Raw genomic sequence first — 18,681 nt, 5'->3', positions numbered from 1 at the left:
AGGGAAAGGCCTCAAGAGGCCCAAGAATCAATGTGATTTTTTTTTTTTTAACTGGATTCAGTCAACTATGGTACTAACATGAAATGATGATACCATTTTCTACCTTCAGAATAATGGGTTTGGTCCTAAGTTTAAATATGGCTGCCTGCATAGAACAGGTTTTATTAAGAACTTAATGCTTACTGCCTCAGGTACCTGGATGTCACTGCGCTATCATCCCATTCCTGATATAGGCAAACCTTAGATCTGCAGTCACTGCACAGTAAGAAGTATTGATTTAATGGAGCTCCTGGCAGGGTATCTAAATTCCAATGTTGGGTACTGATGTGAGTGCTATCATAGATACATAAGATGGACAAAAAGCTTTCAGGGATCAAGTCTGAAATAATATCTTTGTTTCTATGGTGGATGCCTCTAACCTAGTTCCACTTGCAAGTTTTTCAGAAGACAATATGATTTTGTACTGATTTAGTAGCATTGAGCATGCAAATGAATGATCTAGGTAGCCTTTTGAAGAGCACGACTGTGGTGGTTTAACCCCAGCCAGCAACTAAGCACCACACAGCCGCTTGCTCACTCCACTCTACCCAGTGGGATGGGAGAGAGAATCGGGGAAAAAAGTAAAATTCGTGGGTTGAGATACAGAGAGTTTAACAGAACAGAAAGGAAGAAAATAATAATAATGATAATAATAATAAAATAACAATAATAATAAAAGAATTGGAATATACAAACGAAGTGTTGCACAATGCAGTTGCTCACCACTTGCCGACCGATGCCCAGTTAGTTCCCGAGCAGCAGTCTGCCCCCCTCCAGCCAACTCCCCCCAGTTTATATACTGGGCATGATGTCACATGGTATGGAATACCCCTTTGGCCAGTTTGGGTCAGCTGCCCCGGCCGTGTCCCCTCCCAATTTCTTGTGCCCCTCCAGCCTTCTTGCTGGCTGGGCATCAGAAGCTGAAAAATCCTTGACTTGGTATAAACACTACTTGGCAACAACTGAAAACATCAGTGTGTTATCAACATTCTTCTCATGCTGAACCCAAAACATAGCACTATACCAGCTACTAGAAAGAAAATTAACTCTATCCCAGCTGAAACCAGGACAACATCTTTCTAGATCTTATAGGAAGCATTGAGAGGAGATAAAACCTCTTCTGGGCTACATTTTCCTGAGTGTTACACACTAATGTTACGATACAGACACTGGGTTCAGCTGTCTTCAGTAAAATAGTGCTTGTCCATATAGGTGGTTCATCAAATCATAGTTAGAATACTATATGAGAAGAATATAAAATGGGGAGGAAACTAGACATATATTTGTGTGGGAGTATGTGTATGAACACATCTATTCGTGTAGGTGTACACATACATGCACACATACATCTGTTTCTATATGTAGCTATATAAAAGCCAAAGCTTTTCAAAAGCTTAAAATCAATGCAGGCTAGAGAGCTTTTTTTGAACATCAAGCCACTTAGCACTTTTTTAAACTAGGAAATTATAACCGTACATGAGAAAGTCTTACTTTGAGTTTGTGCTCTTACCTGTGACTCCCCATGGTCAAGTTGATTCAGAGTAAGGTATAGCCACTAATGGACTCTGAAGGGAACTAGATCAGTTGCTTTTGCTGGAGGGAGAATTCCTGCCTATAAAGGCTAGGAGAATTGATTTGTTCCTGGCTGAATTCACGTTGTGCAGTTTTAACAAGTGTGTTTAGGTACGCCCAGCTGATTTTGTTTGTCTTTTCTTTCTGCAGAGTGATGAAAAGATGAATGAAGTTATGAATCTAGCCCACACTTTTCTTCAGAATTTCTGTCGAGGAAATCCTCAGAATCAAGTTCTCCTCCACAAAAATCTCAGCTTGTTCTTAACTCCAGGGGTAAGTATTTAATTTTAAGGAGAATATTATAACTGGAAGTAAATTTGGACTTACTGGAAAATGACAGTGCTAAATAAATAATTTCATTAAATTATGCCCTCTCTGCCTTATCTTCTCTGTCCTTGGCTTTCCTCCCTTATTGTCTCCTCTTCTCTCTCCTGTCTTTTCTCCCTTCTCTTTGCTCATTATGTCATTGTTTTTAATATTGCCATTTTAAAAATGGAAAACAATATTACCTGTGGAGTTTACTGGAAGTATCTATGAACATGTGTCACATCGTCGCATCATGTTTAGCTCAACTCTGATCTTACTCATCCTAACTCACTCACAGATGGACTATAAGTCAAGGTAGAAGGTGCTGTGACTATGCTGTCATGAAGCTTGTGTGACAGCAGAATCAGACCCATACATTTTTGTTGATGATGCTTCCATTTGATTCAACTAATATAAATTTGATCTTTTATTAAATCATTGTTTTTACAATAAATCTCTTTGTCACGGTCCTTTTGTGTGTTTGTGTATGTGTGTGTTTAGAGATACAGTCATATAGAATGACAGCTTGCTCAATGGCAGATCTACTAAGCAAAACATGCTTTTATTAGAAAGAGTGTGAGTATTAGGATTGTAGACCCCTGGCCTGCGTACATTAGGAAGCATTTGTTCTGTTATTATTTACGTATGCTTTTTTTGTGAAGTTTGTGAAAGGCGCTGAGCTGACCACAGTGGGGACTGGTGCCCAGACTCCATCCTATCCAACACTGACACTTAACTCAGGTGCCAAGTATGGAGCCTGCTTGCACTTGCATTTCTGTTCTTTTGAAGTTGATCTTCTCATCCCAGTTATTGTGCTTTTGTTCACGTTGTGGAGCAAACTTGGTGTGGATTCCTTTCAGAGGACACTAAACAGAAACATATACTCTAGGAGCACACCTGACCCTCATGAGCCTTTATTTCAAGGGATCAAACTAGAGCAAGTTTGAAACAAAAGCCTCAAGAATGCATAAAGTCTTGATGCTTGGTCCTCAGCAGCATCCCTTTCTTGCTACAGATCTGTTCCTCTTGTACCATGCTACTCACCTATAGAAACATAGCCTTAGTCTCCTCTGTAGTTAATGTGGAAAGAGATGTTCTCTCAGAGAGTGATCAGACTGCACATGGAATGATTTGCCTGCTGGAAATGCTTGCCTCTGTCAGCCATAGAGGGAGCCAGAGGTAGCTAATCATCTTATTTGGTTGCCTCAATGCAAAATTTCGTGGCAAGTGGGATGAATGTGGTCTCAGTTGTCATGTATACCAAAGTTCCTATAGAGTGCTCTAGCAGCGTAGTGTGTGTATGTGTGTGTCTTCACCTTCTACATGGGCACAGATTTTGTTTATGTCCACTTCAGGACCATTTTGTACTCATAGGAAAGCGTGGAGGAATCCCATCATAAGTGAAAGCTAGGCCCTAAGGTCACTGGTTAATCACGGGGCTGGTACACATTTGACTGTTCCAGTTTTCCTTTACCAATGTGCCTTTCTCTAGTCTAGCCTCCTGTGAATCTTTCAATCTCAAAACAGATCTGCTCTTCTTACAAGGTTGTTTTGGTTTTAATCTGTATAGCTCCTGGAAGCTGAAACCATGCGGCACATATTCATGAATAATTACCTTCTGTGTAATGAAATTAGTGAAAGAGTGGTGCAGCACTTTGTACACTGCATTGAGACACATGGCCGTCATGTGGAGTACCTGCGTTTCCTGCAGACCATTGTGAAAGCAGATGGCAAATATGTGAAAAAATGCCAGGACATGGTAATGACAGAGGTAAGTGAAGTGTTCGTATGTTTATCACTCGTGTGATGTCTTTTTAACACACTAGTATTTTGAGGTTGCTTTTTCTGCTGTTGACACCAATGGGATATAATGGCATCATCGCTTTAGAATTTTAAACGGTATCACAAATAATGAATATTTTAGCAGACGTTTTGGGGAGTTTAATCTAATTTTGTAAGGCCATCTGTATAACTACTAGAAAGAAAACATGAGTGTTAGCATGGTGATACAGAGATGTCTATTTGTAGATGATGTAGCATGGAAATCTCAAGAGTTACATAAACCTTCATTTTACTGTACTGTAATTTAGGATCGCATTTATGCACCAAACTTGCCATATCATGGCACGGTTTTGCCATATAAGAGGCTCTTACCTCTATGGATTTGTCTAAATAGTGTTGCAGACCATTTTTTTAGCATGTGAGCATGTAACAATTCTACGTACTAGTTTCTGCTTTTCTTCTGTTCCAGAGCATTTCTGTGAGAGTCAGTAGAGCTTTAACTAGCTAGATTCAGAGTTTGACCCAGTAAATTCCACAGAGTGGTTTGTGGACAAAGCTTTATGCCAATAAAGTTACTAGGAAAATACCTAATTGACTTCTCTGCAATTAGGATTTGATCTATAGTGTGCATGATAAATGAAGTCTTGAACTTGCAGACACTCATGCATTTAACTGTAATTATTTTAACAGTTCAACAAGATTAATAAGTGCATAAAGTTGAATATGGTGAGAAGTCCAGGTAGGATGAGAGTCCAAGTTTCTTTACTTTACAAAGTGCATTTTCTTGGGTTTTTTTGAAGAGACATCTTCACAAAGAAAACAGAGATAAGCTCTAGTTGTGGTATGAATAAAACTAAACCCTGCTGAAATTTTGTTCCACAGCAACAAAGAGGAAAAACTTCTAATTAAGAAAATAAAGCTTCAGCCTACATGGATAACCTTTAATGGAATCCACCTCAACCTTTTCATTTTGACTGAAGTGTTTTAACATGCAGTATCAATTACAAGCCTTTGATTTACATAATTCAAATGGTTCTTGTGCCTTTGTGCTTTTAGATTTTTTTCCCCTTCCACCACAGCTTCTTGTAGGTTTTTACTTTCTAATCAAATGAAATTTTTAGGTTTTTCTCAATTTAAATACATTTTGTTACTGACCTGTAGTAGCACAAAGATAAATTGTCATATTACATTTTCAAGCTGACTGCATGATGAAAATCAAAATGAACTTGGATGTGACATTTACATCATGAGTCCTGCAGGAATTTGCTGGGGGGAGGGAGCACCCCTATTTTGATGAAAGAGGGTAACATGATGATCTGTTTTAAAAAAAGTAGGAAATTACAGGTAAGTAATTATGATTTGTTAGAAAAGGATGCTAATAGTGAAATTTCAATAGTGCTTTAATGGCAATCCAGTATAAAGGGAACAGTGTAGCCAAATGGTTGGAACTTGCCATTGATTCAGGACAGTTTCTCAGTAGACAACCGAGATGTACTTTGTGACCTTAACCAAGTGGTGTAACTTTTTCTGTGCCTCCAGATGGGGCGTGTAAACAATTTACCACAAGACAAGCTGGAGTATGAGTGTACAGCATGCCTTAACTACTACCATGTTTTTTTACCCATGGGAAGTATACTGTAGCTTATTCCTTTTTAATGGGACTAAGGGATAAACTGATCATATTTACATGTTTTAGAAAGTGCATACAGATGAAGGAGCACCACTGAGAAAGAGCACTTTCATAAAATATGTTGAACATTCCCAATCTGGCTTATTCACTTGTTCTCATATCCTTGGTCCCCATGTCTGTAGAGTGGTAGTAATGGTGTTTACTGACCTGAAAGGTTCTTTAGGGCACTTTTTCCTCATTACAAGCATGCTTTGAGGTTCCTGGAAGAACAGTGCCTATCAGTGCAAACATTATTACAAAAGGGAAAGCAGAATTTACTTTTGAACAAGATCAATGTGGCAGCAGTGTTTTCTATTATCTATAGTATTCTGGAGTGATACATCACAGAGCATCAACAGCTGCTCCAGTACTGACCAACCTTCATTATACTTCCATAAAGTCCTTAACTCATTGAAAATATACTTCAATGGAAGAAAATACTGCTGGCGGTTTTGGGTTTTTTTAATCCATCACTGAGCTCATGATGCTCAGTGAGAACTTTGGCTAACACTGGATACTTCTCTTCCTTTTCTGCTTTTAAAGGGATATAATTTCTTCTGCTTGGGTCAGTAGTTGGATGCCCTTCACAAATCACATTTAGAACCTGGAGCACTTGGGGAAAGGGGATGACATCTTCTTCTACCCTTGCATTTACGATGATTACCTTGTCCCCCTTAGTTCTTCTTGTGCTGATGCAACATCGTCTGTTTCGGTTTGTGGTTCCTCACAGTCAGTGTGTAGTAAGCAAGCCGTGCAGCGTCATATTTCACAAGTTCACTATCTCCTGGTAGTTCTTCCTCATTCGTCAGTGATAGGTACATGAAAGGATGAGGGGTCAGTTTGACTTGATATGATAAAATATCAAGTAATACTGGTACAGATTAGGTCTGGATTTGACATAACAGTGCAACCCTGTGGGAACCTGGAGAGAGTTGTCTTCCCTTTCCGCTGTGCAAAATGTACACAAGTGGAAAATAACCATGGGAATGTGGTGAACAACTAAATAGAAAGTGACAGAGCATGTACTTTCCCAGAGGGCTCGGTGTGGATTTTTTCTATTATTTTGTATGTGAAATGTCCTAAGAGCATAGTATTCCAGACATCAGTATTAAAAAGTTAGGTCAATTTTCCAAATACTCATATTTCCCCCCCCCCCTTTTTTTTTGCCATTGAGTGCAATGAAATTAATGGTATCTGGGTCCCTGTATGATCTCCTTCCTCCTTTCCAAGCACTGGTCCCTTTAAAAACTTTTTTTCTGTGCTGTGAATTGTCCAGAAAATGTCTATTTTGAAAAGTCACAAGTAGAAACATTTTAAAAACCCAAAGATAAAAAGGATTTGCAGAAAAGACTGAATTCACAATTCACTCTATCCAATTGTCAAAGTAAAAATAAGCAAGAAACAGGGAAAACACAATCAGAAAAGTTGTAAATTCAAAATCTGAAATGTTGAAACCCTGGAAAATGTAATGAAATTTTTCTTGACTTTTCATTCTGGGTGACTAATTTTCATTACTGCTTTTACTGCTTTCCCCTTTCTCAACAGCTCCACCAACCTTTATTTCTACCCTTGAATTCAGGAAGCTAGGATTTCATGTCACGTATAGACTTGGATATGTCAGGTGCCTTATTCACAAAATACGTACGGCTATTGTGCTGCCAAGGTGTATTCTGTACTAGGAAAGGTTTATGGGAACTTATTTCCCCCTGCATTAAGAGTACATTATGCTTAAAAGGAAAGTGATGGAGAGAAGACAGGACTACTGTCCTGTCCCAGCTCCAGTCAAGCTCACAGAGCAGCGCTGGCAGTAGGTATATTCAGTGTTCAAGGGGTTCAAAACAGGGTTAGAGCAAAACTTTTCTGTGAGATCTGCTGAGATGGGGCTGCCAGCATCCACCTCCGCTCTGGATCCTCTTGAGATGAGCAATGCACTTGTAGCAAAATCAAATATTTATCACATACACTAGTTTTCTGTTAAATGGAAGTGCTGGCATGACACTGACAATGTCAAGACCCACCTGCCAAATTTGCGCAGGCAGGGAGTAATTGTCCTTTGTTTCCAATGCTAAGCAAGGGCACAGAAGAGGTTGGTTAAATTCTGGGTGAGCCACAGGCTTTTTGTGTGAGGTAGCACGGAAGATTTAATCTCTCTGCACCTCAAGCACCTATCTATAAAACAGGGATAATAATGCATCCTGGCCTCACAATAGGAGGTAAGGGTAATTAATTAACTTCAAACAAATATTGAGATGGTAGGAATAATAAGGATGGCATACTATCTTAGGTAAACACAGAGCTACATAGAAATTAAACTTCAAATTGACCTTGCATTAACTCACTTCTTGGTGAGTTATTCCAGATTTGCACTTACATAGATAAGAGCAGAAGTTTGCCTTGGATAGTGTTTTGACATGTGCATTTGCTAAGCCACATCAGACTAATTTTTAGGTTGGGTTGTTTTTTTTTTTTAGCTAGAGAGTCTTTGCATACTTAAAGGTAGAACAAAATAAGAAATTAAGAAAATCATAGAATCATTTAGGTTGGAAGAGACCTTTAAGATCATCGAGCCCAAAATGACTGCAGCGCAGGGTGCTTAAAACTCTGTGATATCTTTTTCAGCTGATAAATGGTGGTGAAGATGTGTTGATATTCTACAACGACAGAGCATCATTTCCAGTCCTACTCCAAATGATGTGTTCAGAGCGAGATCGAGCAGATGAGAGCGGACCCTTAGCATATCACATCACTCTAGTGGAATTGCTAGCGGCTTGTACAGAAGGAAAGAATGTATACACAGAGATCAAGTGCAATTCACTCCTGCCACTGGATGACATAGTGAGAGTAGTGACCCATGATGACTGCATACCTGAGGTAATATTCACTGAATGAGGAAGCAGACTTACCATTTTTAGAAGCTCAGAAAATGTTTTGTTGTTTATAATATACTGACAAGTTGCATATTTGCACAGAAAGCGGGCTGGAAACAGGTAGTGTTTGTTAAGGTGAATAAGTGAGAAAGGATAGCCAGTATTTTCTTAAATAGAAAATTCCTTGTCCCTTATGCTTTGATAGTCAGCTTTTTGGGACAGACACCTTGTTTTGTTTTCCTGGGTTTGTCTAGCCACTATCAGAGTTTAATGCTCTGATAACTTCTGGCTGTAGCTGCGAAGACTCAGCTGAGTGGTTTGTCAAGCCAACATTTTGCTGCTGTCTGAATTTGTTGGAAATGATGGGTAACATTCTGGCCACGCTGAAGTCAATGGGAGTTTTGGGTGAAGTCTCGTTTTATTAAATTCAACTGCAGTCTGGCAAATGTTTTTATTCACTGCCTATCAAGGCCCAATTCTGCAGCCACTACTGGTTATGCTTCAGTAGGACTGTGATACCTTATGCTGATCAGAAAAGGAATGTTTGTTTGCACCAAACCTGATGTGGTCAAAAGAAATCTTTTCTCAGTCTTTGCAAGGAGCTTGCTCTGGCCTCATGTATTGGTCAGATGGATTTCTGCAGGCTATCTGGTGGAAAAACATGGCTCATGTCAACAGAACTGGGACCTGCAGGAGTAAAGACTCCCTCTATACCATGAAAAAGTCCCCTTGTGATCAACTGATTATTTTCTTAAAATGAAAAATGTTTCCTTTGGTTCCTCCTAACATTAATTTCAACAGATGCTAATTAAAAAAAGCCCAAACAAATGAAACCTAGAAGTCTGACTTGAGTTTTCTCCTGACTGCATTAAACATATGCAACTATCTCCTCTCCTTTGACCACAACAAGAAATTTTCAGTGTATCTGCATATGTTTATATTTAATCTATGCTTTTCAGGCACCGGATATCCATTTTTATGATGTGCACATGCAGACTTGTAATGCAGGAGAGGAGCAAGACTGCAGTCCTCCTGTTAAGCCCTGTGCTGCTGTGGCTGCAGTCCCAGCACTGCACAACCTTTCTCTTCCATTTAGATGCGAGTTACACCCACCACGAATGCAGAATGGGATTGCAGTCCCGGCTCTGCTAAAGACATTTTTTTTGATATTTGGCAAGCCTGTCACAAGGCATCAACCCACAGCAGTCAACCAGCAAGTGCAGGGATGTCCTGCGTTTTGACAGCTCCTGGCTTTGGAGCCAGGTCGTTGTAGTCTTAATATCATTTAAATATCAGATTTATTATTAGTTTGTTTGGGGGGGGGTGGGTGTCGTTAGATTAAGAATGGTTGCAAAACCTTTCCATTTTTCTTCGTGTGATCTTTCAGTAAGTGCATTAATGCATTTGTTGTCGTGCTTCTCCTTAAATCTTCAGAACCGAACATACGCATTATTACTGTTATTAGTTGAAGGATCATCTTTATTCAGTGTTTTTGTACATAGAGAATGTCATGTTAATGATTTTTACTGCTCCAATTCATATCGTTTGTGTTTTTGCTCTTCCTGCAGGTGAAAATTGCCTATGTTAATTTTGTTAACCACTGTTACGTGGACACTGAAGTGGAAATGAAAGAAATCTATGCCAGTAACCATATTTGGAAGTTATTTGAGAACTTCCTTATTGATATGGCAAGGGTAAGCTTCATGAGATGTTAAATGTTACAGTATAGTCATAGGTGGCAACTGAACTGGCAATAACTTTTTTTGGTGAACTTTTATTTTATGAAGTATTTTTTTCCAAGTTGACAATAGAATAGGTGTGAGTTTTTTTTAACAAAGGGTCATTTCTATGTTATTTATCATTTAACCTGCTAATTACTAGCAGTCTTCTCTTTCTAAAAGGGCATCTTGGAACCCATATTCGTTTCTCTTTTCTTCCAGAAAAATAAATTGGTTGTATGTACAGAGTTGAGAGTCTGTGTATGTCTTCTGGGAGCTTGTGTTACATGTTATTATGGTGGTGACTAAAAAATTAAACCAAAAACAAAAACCCCCACATCTGTAATCTTCTTGCTTTACTCTGTTAGTACAGTGAGGATCAGGGATCAAGAAGTTCTTTGGCTCGTGTTCCTTCTTTAATCTCACTTTGGCCTGTGTTTGTCTTTTATTCTACTGTCACTACATTCTCACCACTGATGTGAAAGACAGGTGTAGAGCTATAGTGTTTCAGAATACTAATTCATATATAAACTACAGGCTGTGATTCCATTCCCTGGTATTTTGGAGGCAGAAAATGAGGGCAATCTCATGACTTCCAGAAGGATAAAATACAATAGTAGAGCCATGAGGGGAAGCTAGTGTGACATAATGATTGCAGCTTATGTTACATATCCTTTTCTAGGAGGTTAATGCTTCTTGTAAGAGCCTAATAGTAACACCAACTATTGGAGTTGTTCTTTCTGCTCAAGAAGTAGAACCACAGGTTTTTGGTGGCTGGTGGGCTGTATTTGATCTTTGATGCTGGACAGTAGTTTGGAGATGTTATAGAACATATTGTCATAGTGCATGCCTATCTTTTCCCAGTCCACGTTCTGTTACATTTTATAATCCTTAAGTTCTCACTCCTTGCGTTCTTCATTTTGTTGAAATAAAGAAAAAAAGATAAAAGAATCTCAATTCAGTCCTGCAGTGGACATTTACCCCAAAATAATAGTGTGCCACAAAATAATTTCTTTGAAACCTGTTGGGAGAAAATACCATGAATTATGGCCAGAAGAAGTATAAGTGCAGACTTGTGCTGTATGGTAGGCACTGGAACCTGTTAATTTTCTGTGAAACAGAAAACTTATAAATGGTTGGGTTTTTTCTTTTTTTTTTTTCCCTAGGAACAGGTTAAGACAAGGATTTTTGTGCTCTCTTTTTTGGTGGTAGCCATTTTCAGCAGTACTGAGACCTCTGCAAACCCTGTTTTCCTGCTCTTTGTCTTGTCTCTGTGGTTGTGTTCTACAGTGAAAGCCCTGCTGGACAAACCAAGGTCATTTGAAAGTTAAGATCAGAAACCTCCTTGGAGGGGGATTCTGATTTTTAACCTTGCTGGTTTTACCCCAGGAAGTATTTTCTCCTGTTTAATTCTCTTTCTGGGTTGTGCTTTCCTGACGTGTCCTGGCCCTGACCCTCCAAACAGACTACCCTCCCCAGCCCTTGAACACGACCAATTTTTGTTGCCCTTGAGCTAGAAGCAGACATGCAGAAAAAGAGCTCTGTCCACAGTTGCTTTCATGAGCCTGGAGACAAACTGCACTGTGCCAAACGATGTAGAGTTGTCCTGATGCTAGTGACCACTGAGCTTGTTCTCACATACCCATCTCATAAGAGAAATTAGACGCCAGGTCTTCAGAGGTGAAGGGTGAGCGTATTATTAATGCTGTATTTTGTGTGTGCGTGCTGTTGGCAGCAAATGGCAAAATGCAGGTTTATTTTGCTCTCCTGCAAAGCCCTCAGGGCAGATGCCTAATTAGTCCTTTTAATTTCCTGGTTAACGGCTAAAAGAACTAAAAGACAATGTCAGAAGTGCTCTGGCCTGTCCTGCTCTTCAGCCAGGTCCCTGTGGGTAGCCGTATCTTCCAGGTTATTGAGTGTATTTGTTCAGGTTTGGTTTTCTGGGGCCCAGACAGAGGCCGTGTGTTATAAATACATCAGCGTTATGTAGCTATCAGGACAGTTAGAATGCTGTCAGCCTCATGAAAGATGTTACAATAGCTTTCAAAGCATTTAGAAAAAGAGTCCTTTGATCTTCTGTGTTCCAGTGAGCTAAAAGGGATGCATTTGCGTGGGGGAAGGGGGAAATGCTTTTCTTTTAGCTGCTACAAATCCCTGTCAGTGGGTGAGTTTGTGAGGTTTGAGTCTGAGTCTGTTATTAGAGAGCACTAAGGTGAAAGACGGAGGGTGTTATCCTCAGGTTGGATTCTTTCCTTTTTTATTAAAAAAAAAAAAAAGTAACTGATTTTTTTTTATCTGTTACTGGATTGAGGAAGGAAATATTTAGTCCCCAGCTGTCATTCTCTTTCAACAACGTGATACATTGCAAAGCAGGCATGAGGCAGATTCATGTATAAATTCAGTTTGCCAAAAGCAGTCGTGCTTTCAAAGACACCCTGTTTCTACAGTTTCTGCCAACCTACTTTCTCCCGTGTATGACTTAAAGCATTGCACTAAGCAAAGTGGGTGCTGCTGAAGGAAAGGCTTCCCTTTCCTGCGTGTGGCCCAGCCTGTAAGTCAGCAGCTGTAGTCTGAGCAGGATTAAAGAAAAAGCCAGGATCTGACAGCTGTAAAGTCATCCTGGCTTTCTCTGCAGAATTTTTGAAGTATTATTCATGTGAGTTTTGGTCCCAAAGCCTCTTAAGGGTTTTTTAAACACTGCTTTCTCAATCTTCATCTTCATTTCATGCATTTCAGGTTTTTTCTTCCATGGGGAAACATCTTTCAGTCCCCAAAGGGCAGAAGGATAAGAACAAATGAGAGGATTTCCAAATTCCTTCTGCGCTGGGAATTCAGACCGGTGTTGGAGCAGAGTGGCATCCCCACATATGGCTCTGCTTTTTAGGCAAGTGAAGGGGAAAGCTTAAAAGCATTTTGAAATTTAGTTTTGGTGATTTCTGAATTCACCGTGCTAGCACTGCACAGCTTCCTGCCTTCCCACTGGGATCGCAATTGCTGAGCCTCAGAGCTACTGGTTCCAGCCAAAATTGGCATGCAGATTAATTAAAAGCAGAAGAACTTCAAGAGGTTTTTAGTTCTATGATCTTTTTTTTTTTTTTTTTGAAAAAGTTTTGATTATTAACTGAGTCTGTTACCTCCATGAGGACCAGGGGTGGGGGTGGTGTCATACTTTTCCCCAAACTGAAGGGCTGAAGAGTCTGCTTTTTCATTTTAACCACTGTTGCTTCTCTGACCAAAATCGTTCCTTTCCTGGAGTGATGAAAACTGCACTACGTGGGGGCATGACTTGTTTATCTGACTCATTTTAGAAAAGCAGACAAGCAAAGCTCTTCAAGATGCCTCATTTCTATAGGTCTCAAGTTATCTTTGGTTATTCCTCTGCCTACCATATGACAATGCTTGTGTGTTATACTCAAAATGTTTTTGTGTTCCTGTGAGCTGTATCTTTCCCTGAACATGGGTGCTTTTGGATGTCACGTCAGTAACATTCCTTAAAACACTCCTGGTGAAATTGCTGTCTCGTAGTGTCCAAGTGTGACAGTGGCACTGTGTAATTAGAGAGAATGTTTGCCTTATGTGAGATTCAGGTGCTGTGGATTATCTTTCTGCTTCTGTCACCAACTTTCTCTGTGACCTTAAGCAATTCACTCAGCTTCTCTGGACTTCAGTTCCCCATCCATAAAGCGATGTAATGGTAAGTATGTGCCACCCAGGTTCATGATTGTGTGTTAAATGCTCAGATAGTAATGAGAAGGCTACCCCGCCAGTCTATATACGAAATAAATTCTGCTTTTGCATAGCTTCCCTAGAACATTACAGTAATCTGTGGCTTGCATAGGTGAAAGAGAGAATAGTTTTGCCTTTCATTTCTTGTTAAACATGACTAGAACTGCTTATTTAAAGGCTGTTGAAGAGGTTGTATGACTATAGTTTGTACTCTTTATTTGTCCAGTCTTGCCTTTCTCACCGTGTTTGTCTCTCTATAGACTCCTTTTAATACTGTTTACACTGACATATGCAAAGTCAACATGATTCTGTATAGATGTTCACAAATGTTGAAAAGAAATAAAGAAATAAAAGGAATACTGAAGGATGCAATCCACTCCAGTAATTTTTTCCTTTCTTTAAGCATGACATCTTTATGCAGCAACAAACTTTTACTTTTGTACCAAAGGGTGTCTTCAGGAATCTTTTGTACAAATCTTCCCACATCCTCCCACCATTTAATCATCCTTCTGTGCTCCAGAGTTGTCCCAGTACCATCCATTTTCTTCTTTCATTGTTTTTAGCTTGTCTTTTGTATTTCCCCCATGTGGCTTTCCTAAGTAATGCTGCCTGCCTTACAGTTTGCAATCTTAAAGGCTGTTGGTATTGACTATGCTATTTCCTTTCTTTCCCTCTTTTTTTAAATTTTTTTCTGCAAATGAGCTTTGCCTTCACCACCCATTTGTGGTGATTGATTGTAGACAGAAGTTAAACGCTACATGAAATCTTTCTAACCTAAGGTGTTTATGTCTCATCTGTCTCTAAAGCCTCTTCCAACCAGCCCCCAACAGGAGGAAAGGCCCATTTTCTTCTTGAATCTGTCTAAATGTGTAAGTGGCACGCAATGTGCTGATTTAGGGGGATCTTTTTCTGTGGTGTGGCAAAGAACAGTCAGCCAACCAAAAAGAGCTAGTTCAGAAAAGAAGGGTATTCAAAACACGATGTGGACCTCCAAGAAGAGGGATAAGCTATCACAAATACATCTGGAACTCTTAAGATAGTTATCTCTGATAGATGTTTTTATAAAAATAATTTGGTTTTGTATTAAGAAGAAATATTACATGTGTTGTAATAAATACAAAATAATAAAGCTTGCTTATTTAAAAGAACTAAATCTCATTGTTTCCTTCTTCTTCCCTGTAGGTTTGTAACACAACCACAGATCGCAAACATGCAGACACATCTCTGGAGAAATATGTCACTGAGCCTGTAATGAGCATTGTGAGTGGCTTCTTCAATTCGCCATTTTCAGATAACAGCACCAGCCTCCAGGTAAGGAAAAGAGACACAGACAAATAGGTAATTCAGACCATTAATGAGATACCTTCTGCTACCCAGATAGGAATGCTGTATCTTTACATCCTCCTTTAATTTTTCTGTCCCCTCTCGTGCCACTGGCTAGCAGCTTAATTCCTCTTTAAAACACTTACTCTTAATTTTTATCACTTACAGCTCTGAACCAGTAGACAGCTCAATATGGTCAGATTTACTTCTGGCTCTTGTGAAGTCACTGGAGAGAGTATCCTTGCAGAATAATGGTCTATCTTTGTATTTGTATGAGAAAAATGCTGTGTCCTATGACAAAAGAGACACATACCTGAGAACTGGGAAGACTCTTCTATCCTTCTGCTCTGTACTGTGTTTGCTTGATATCAATGGCCATCTGAGGAAAAATTGCATGATTTGGCCTTTTGAGAGGTGCAGCATTGACTTCTGTTCCCTCCAGTCCTGAAGAGGAAAGAGAGAATTTAATGGAGTTGTAACTTGAGTCTACAAGCTAAAACCCCCTTCCATGTGGATTACATTGTGTCAAACCCTAGGGCAGTTGTGAGGACATTCTAAAGGGTAAAATTCCTTGTTTATTTTTTTTGTTTTCAGACACACCAGCCTGTTTTTATTCAGCTGCTGCAGTCTGCTTTTAGAATTTACAACTGTACCTGGCCAAACCCAACACAGAAAGCCTCAGTGGAGTCATGTATCAAGACTTTGGCTGAAGTGGGTAGGTGTCAGATTTTACTTTCCTTATTGTTCCCTGTGTTTTAAGGTCAGACTTACTTGAGGTTGAACAGTTTTTAATTTGACTCTACCATCCTGAAGTTGTGACAGTGGTGGTTTCAGAAATCCAACTTTGAGGCTAAATTCTTCCTCCTTTCATAACCCATTCAAATCTGTCCCATCAAATAGAGTTGTTAGGTGAAGCCTGTAGGTCAGAGGGATGAGTTTGCTAAGTGAGCGAGGGTTGAACTTTACCTCAAGCAAGTTATAATATTAAAACACAACATAAGCTATGAGAAAACCTGGGCATTTCTAGTCATGCTGGGCTACATCTGCACAAGCTTGTTGTAAGCAGCAGTGCATAGCAGTAGTGCATCGCAGAACACCCATCATTTTTCCCCTCAGTTCCTGGGAGGTGCATTCATTATTGTCAGTCATGGTCCTGGGCTTGTTCAGGTTTTGTCCCATCAGGGAGTTGGGGATGGAAACCAAAATTGTGCCACTCCATAGCTTCTCTGCTTACTCTTCACCATCAGGCCCACTCATTTACTGCTGTTACACAGTCAGCCTTGTCAGGGGAATACTGTCTTGCCCTGGCACCGAGACCAAATTTGGTCCTCAGGGCAGCTAGTAAGTTACATGCTTTCAAATAAATTCAAATACCATGTTAAAGTGGAAGATGTAAAACTTTTTATCTTAAAATAAAAAAGGTTCTTCACCAGTACATAGCAAAGACTAGCAAAAGTTCATTCTTAAGTTAAATTTCTGTGAATACAATTTTAAAGTTTTTTGCCATGACAGAAAAAAGGATTATCCAATGTAGTTTCTAGAAGTTAGCCATTCTGATTACTTGTGGAATAAGGTTCTGCTCAGTGTGAATAAAAACTGAGTAAAGGCAGACATATACAGAAACTGCCTAAATCCTATCGTTGATGCAATTTTTAAAAAGTTTTAATAAATAATGATAAAACAATATGAGAGGGTCCCTTAACCATCTGCCACATCTGTGGCATTGTAACAATTGACTCTAAATTTAGGTTTTGGAGTAGCTTTACAGGAGTATCATTTAGCATTTTAGCCAAAACATCTCATTAACTTTTTGTGTGAATGAGAATAAGCAGTTACCAAAAAATTTAGCAACCGTCAGTTGTTTTATTTGTTGTGCAAATGATTTAATTATGGATCCAGCTGGCATGAGAACTTTGGAAGTTGAAGACATTTTATTCCTTTTATGCCACAGCTACTACAGTCTCAAATAAAGCTTTAGCCCTACAAATCCTTGTTTGTGTGTTTAACGCTTATGTTCCTGCTCTTCTCTGGCAGTTCTGGAAAGAGTCATCAATAAATTACTTCCTTTGGGAGTCTGGGGAAAGGGGGGAGAAGTAGGGCAGGTGAGAGTATTTTTGAGACCGAGTGTGCCCTATTTGTGCTTCTAGACAGCTTGGTGTCTTCATTTCTGTAGAGCTACACCTAAAATCAAATTCTAGCTCAGCGAGGTTTCTGTGTTGTCTCACAGAGATGAGGGTGTTTGGAGACACCCGAGCATAATGCTGAGACAGCCAGGCTGAACTCGTCCCCGCAGCAGCCTGACGGGGAAAGCATGGGTCGCCTTAATGGGCTGGCAGATCCAGCTTCCTGGCCGGGTGTGCCAGCATGTGAAAGGGCTGGTGGTCTTTGGTAGGTGGTCTTCTGTGTGCCTCTTGTTCCTGGGGGAGCCAAGGGGAAAGCCCGAACGCAAGGCATGGCTGATGTCTGGAGTTTTCTTCAGATACGTGACTTTTTTCCCTATTTGGTGAATTAAATTTCTTCCGCCGCTGTGGTCTTTTCTTTCGTTCCTTTTTCTGTTTTACAGAGAGGGTTTACAGTTGGTTTTTTGACAAGTATGCTCTTGTGCTGTCCTGTGGGTCCAGCCTTCCTGCTGCTCTGGCTTCCCACCCGTGGGACCCCAGCCGTGCCTTGAGCCCTCTCTGGCGCAGCAGAGTGGAGCTGAGCTGCCGGCGAAGGGCATCGCCCATCTCCTCCGCTGGGACTTCCCTGCAGCAGCAGCAGGGCAGGGGGGCTGTGCATCGCCCGGGGGGGCCGTGGGCCTGGCAGCCTCAGAGCTGCCCCCTGAAAGCACACGTTAGCACGCACATTGACGATTTCCTTGTCCGGATCATAATAACTGTGCAAGGATACATCGCTAGTATCAATATTGAGCATGGTGAAATTGTGTTGTGTTGCGTTAGCAAATTGCCCCACATTTTTTTGGTGTTTTATTTTGACAGTGCAGAAAGGGAGTAGAAGGGAACGGGTGAAGGTGATTTCCCCAAAGAGCAAGTTAGCCAGCGAAGAAGTGGAAGCAGAGTTTTTAACAAACACCCCTGTGCAAAAGTTTGGCTGCCTAGTGACAATTTAACCACCGGTGGTCCTCAGTATTTTTATGCACGGTGCCAAACCTGTCTTGCCTGGGCTAACTGAGTAGGCCTGCTCTGCTCTGCTGAAAGCTTTGGAAAAACTGTCCCAGCTGGGGGTACCAGAAGCTTTTAAAATCAAGGCCCTTTTGTGATTACAGTGCATGCCCAGTGCCCTTCTCTATTGGGTGTTCCACCACACAAAATGGTGTCTCTCTTTGAGAAGGCAAAAGTTTCTTCCATAATACAAACAGAGCAGCCTTTTTTTGCCTCTTTTGCTGGCTGTGTATGTGGACTAGGTTTGGATTTTGGCTAGGCATCTGTGAGCACTCTTCTGCCTTTTTTTTTTTTTTTTTTTGACTTGAGAGTCTGACAGCTTTAATGTTAGGGCCTTCATGTTTCACAGCAGGGTTTAAAAAAAAACCTCTAGGAAGATTTTGCCTATATCAGAGAGATAGGGTATTGGACAGATTTACAGCAGGGACCAAAGACTTTTGATGGAAAATAAATGTAGTATAGAGTTGAAAGAACAAACATGATTTTTTTTTTGTGTCATAGCCCTGGATTTAGAAATG

At 40.2% G+C, this 18,681-nt stretch overlaps 1 protein-coding gene across 3 annotated transcripts in view; it reads left to right on the top strand.

The window, feature by feature from the left end:
* ITPR2 (inositol 1,4,5-trisphosphate receptor type 2) overlaps positions 1 to 18,681 on the top strand; it is a 268,975-nt gene that overhangs the window by 116,325 nt on the left and 133,969 nt on the right. For all 3 annotated transcript variants that reach the window (XM_075051507.1, XM_075051506.1, XM_075051508.1), the window contains 6 exons: positions 1,762 to 1,884; positions 3,488 to 3,688; positions 7,988 to 8,239; positions 9,804 to 9,929; positions 14,862 to 14,990; positions 15,597 to 15,717. In XM_075051507.1, the coding sequence (XP_074907608.1) occupies positions 1,762 to 1,884; positions 3,488 to 3,688; positions 7,988 to 8,239; positions 9,804 to 9,929; positions 14,862 to 14,990; positions 15,597 to 15,717 (952 nt within the window). The remainder of the gene's footprint in view (positions 1 to 1,761; positions 1,885 to 3,487; positions 3,689 to 7,987; positions 8,240 to 9,803; positions 9,930 to 14,861; positions 14,991 to 15,596; positions 15,718 to 18,681) is intronic.

This window comes from Buteo buteo, chromosome 19 (assembly GCF_964188355.1).
Source record: "Buteo buteo chromosome 19, bButBut1.hap1.1, whole genome shotgun sequence".
Taxonomy (NCBI): Eukaryota; Metazoa; Chordata; class Aves; order Accipitriformes; family Accipitridae; genus Buteo; species Buteo buteo.
The sequence above is the reverse complement of the archived record's forward strand: the minus strand, read 5'-3'. Positions and strand labels throughout refer to the sequence as shown.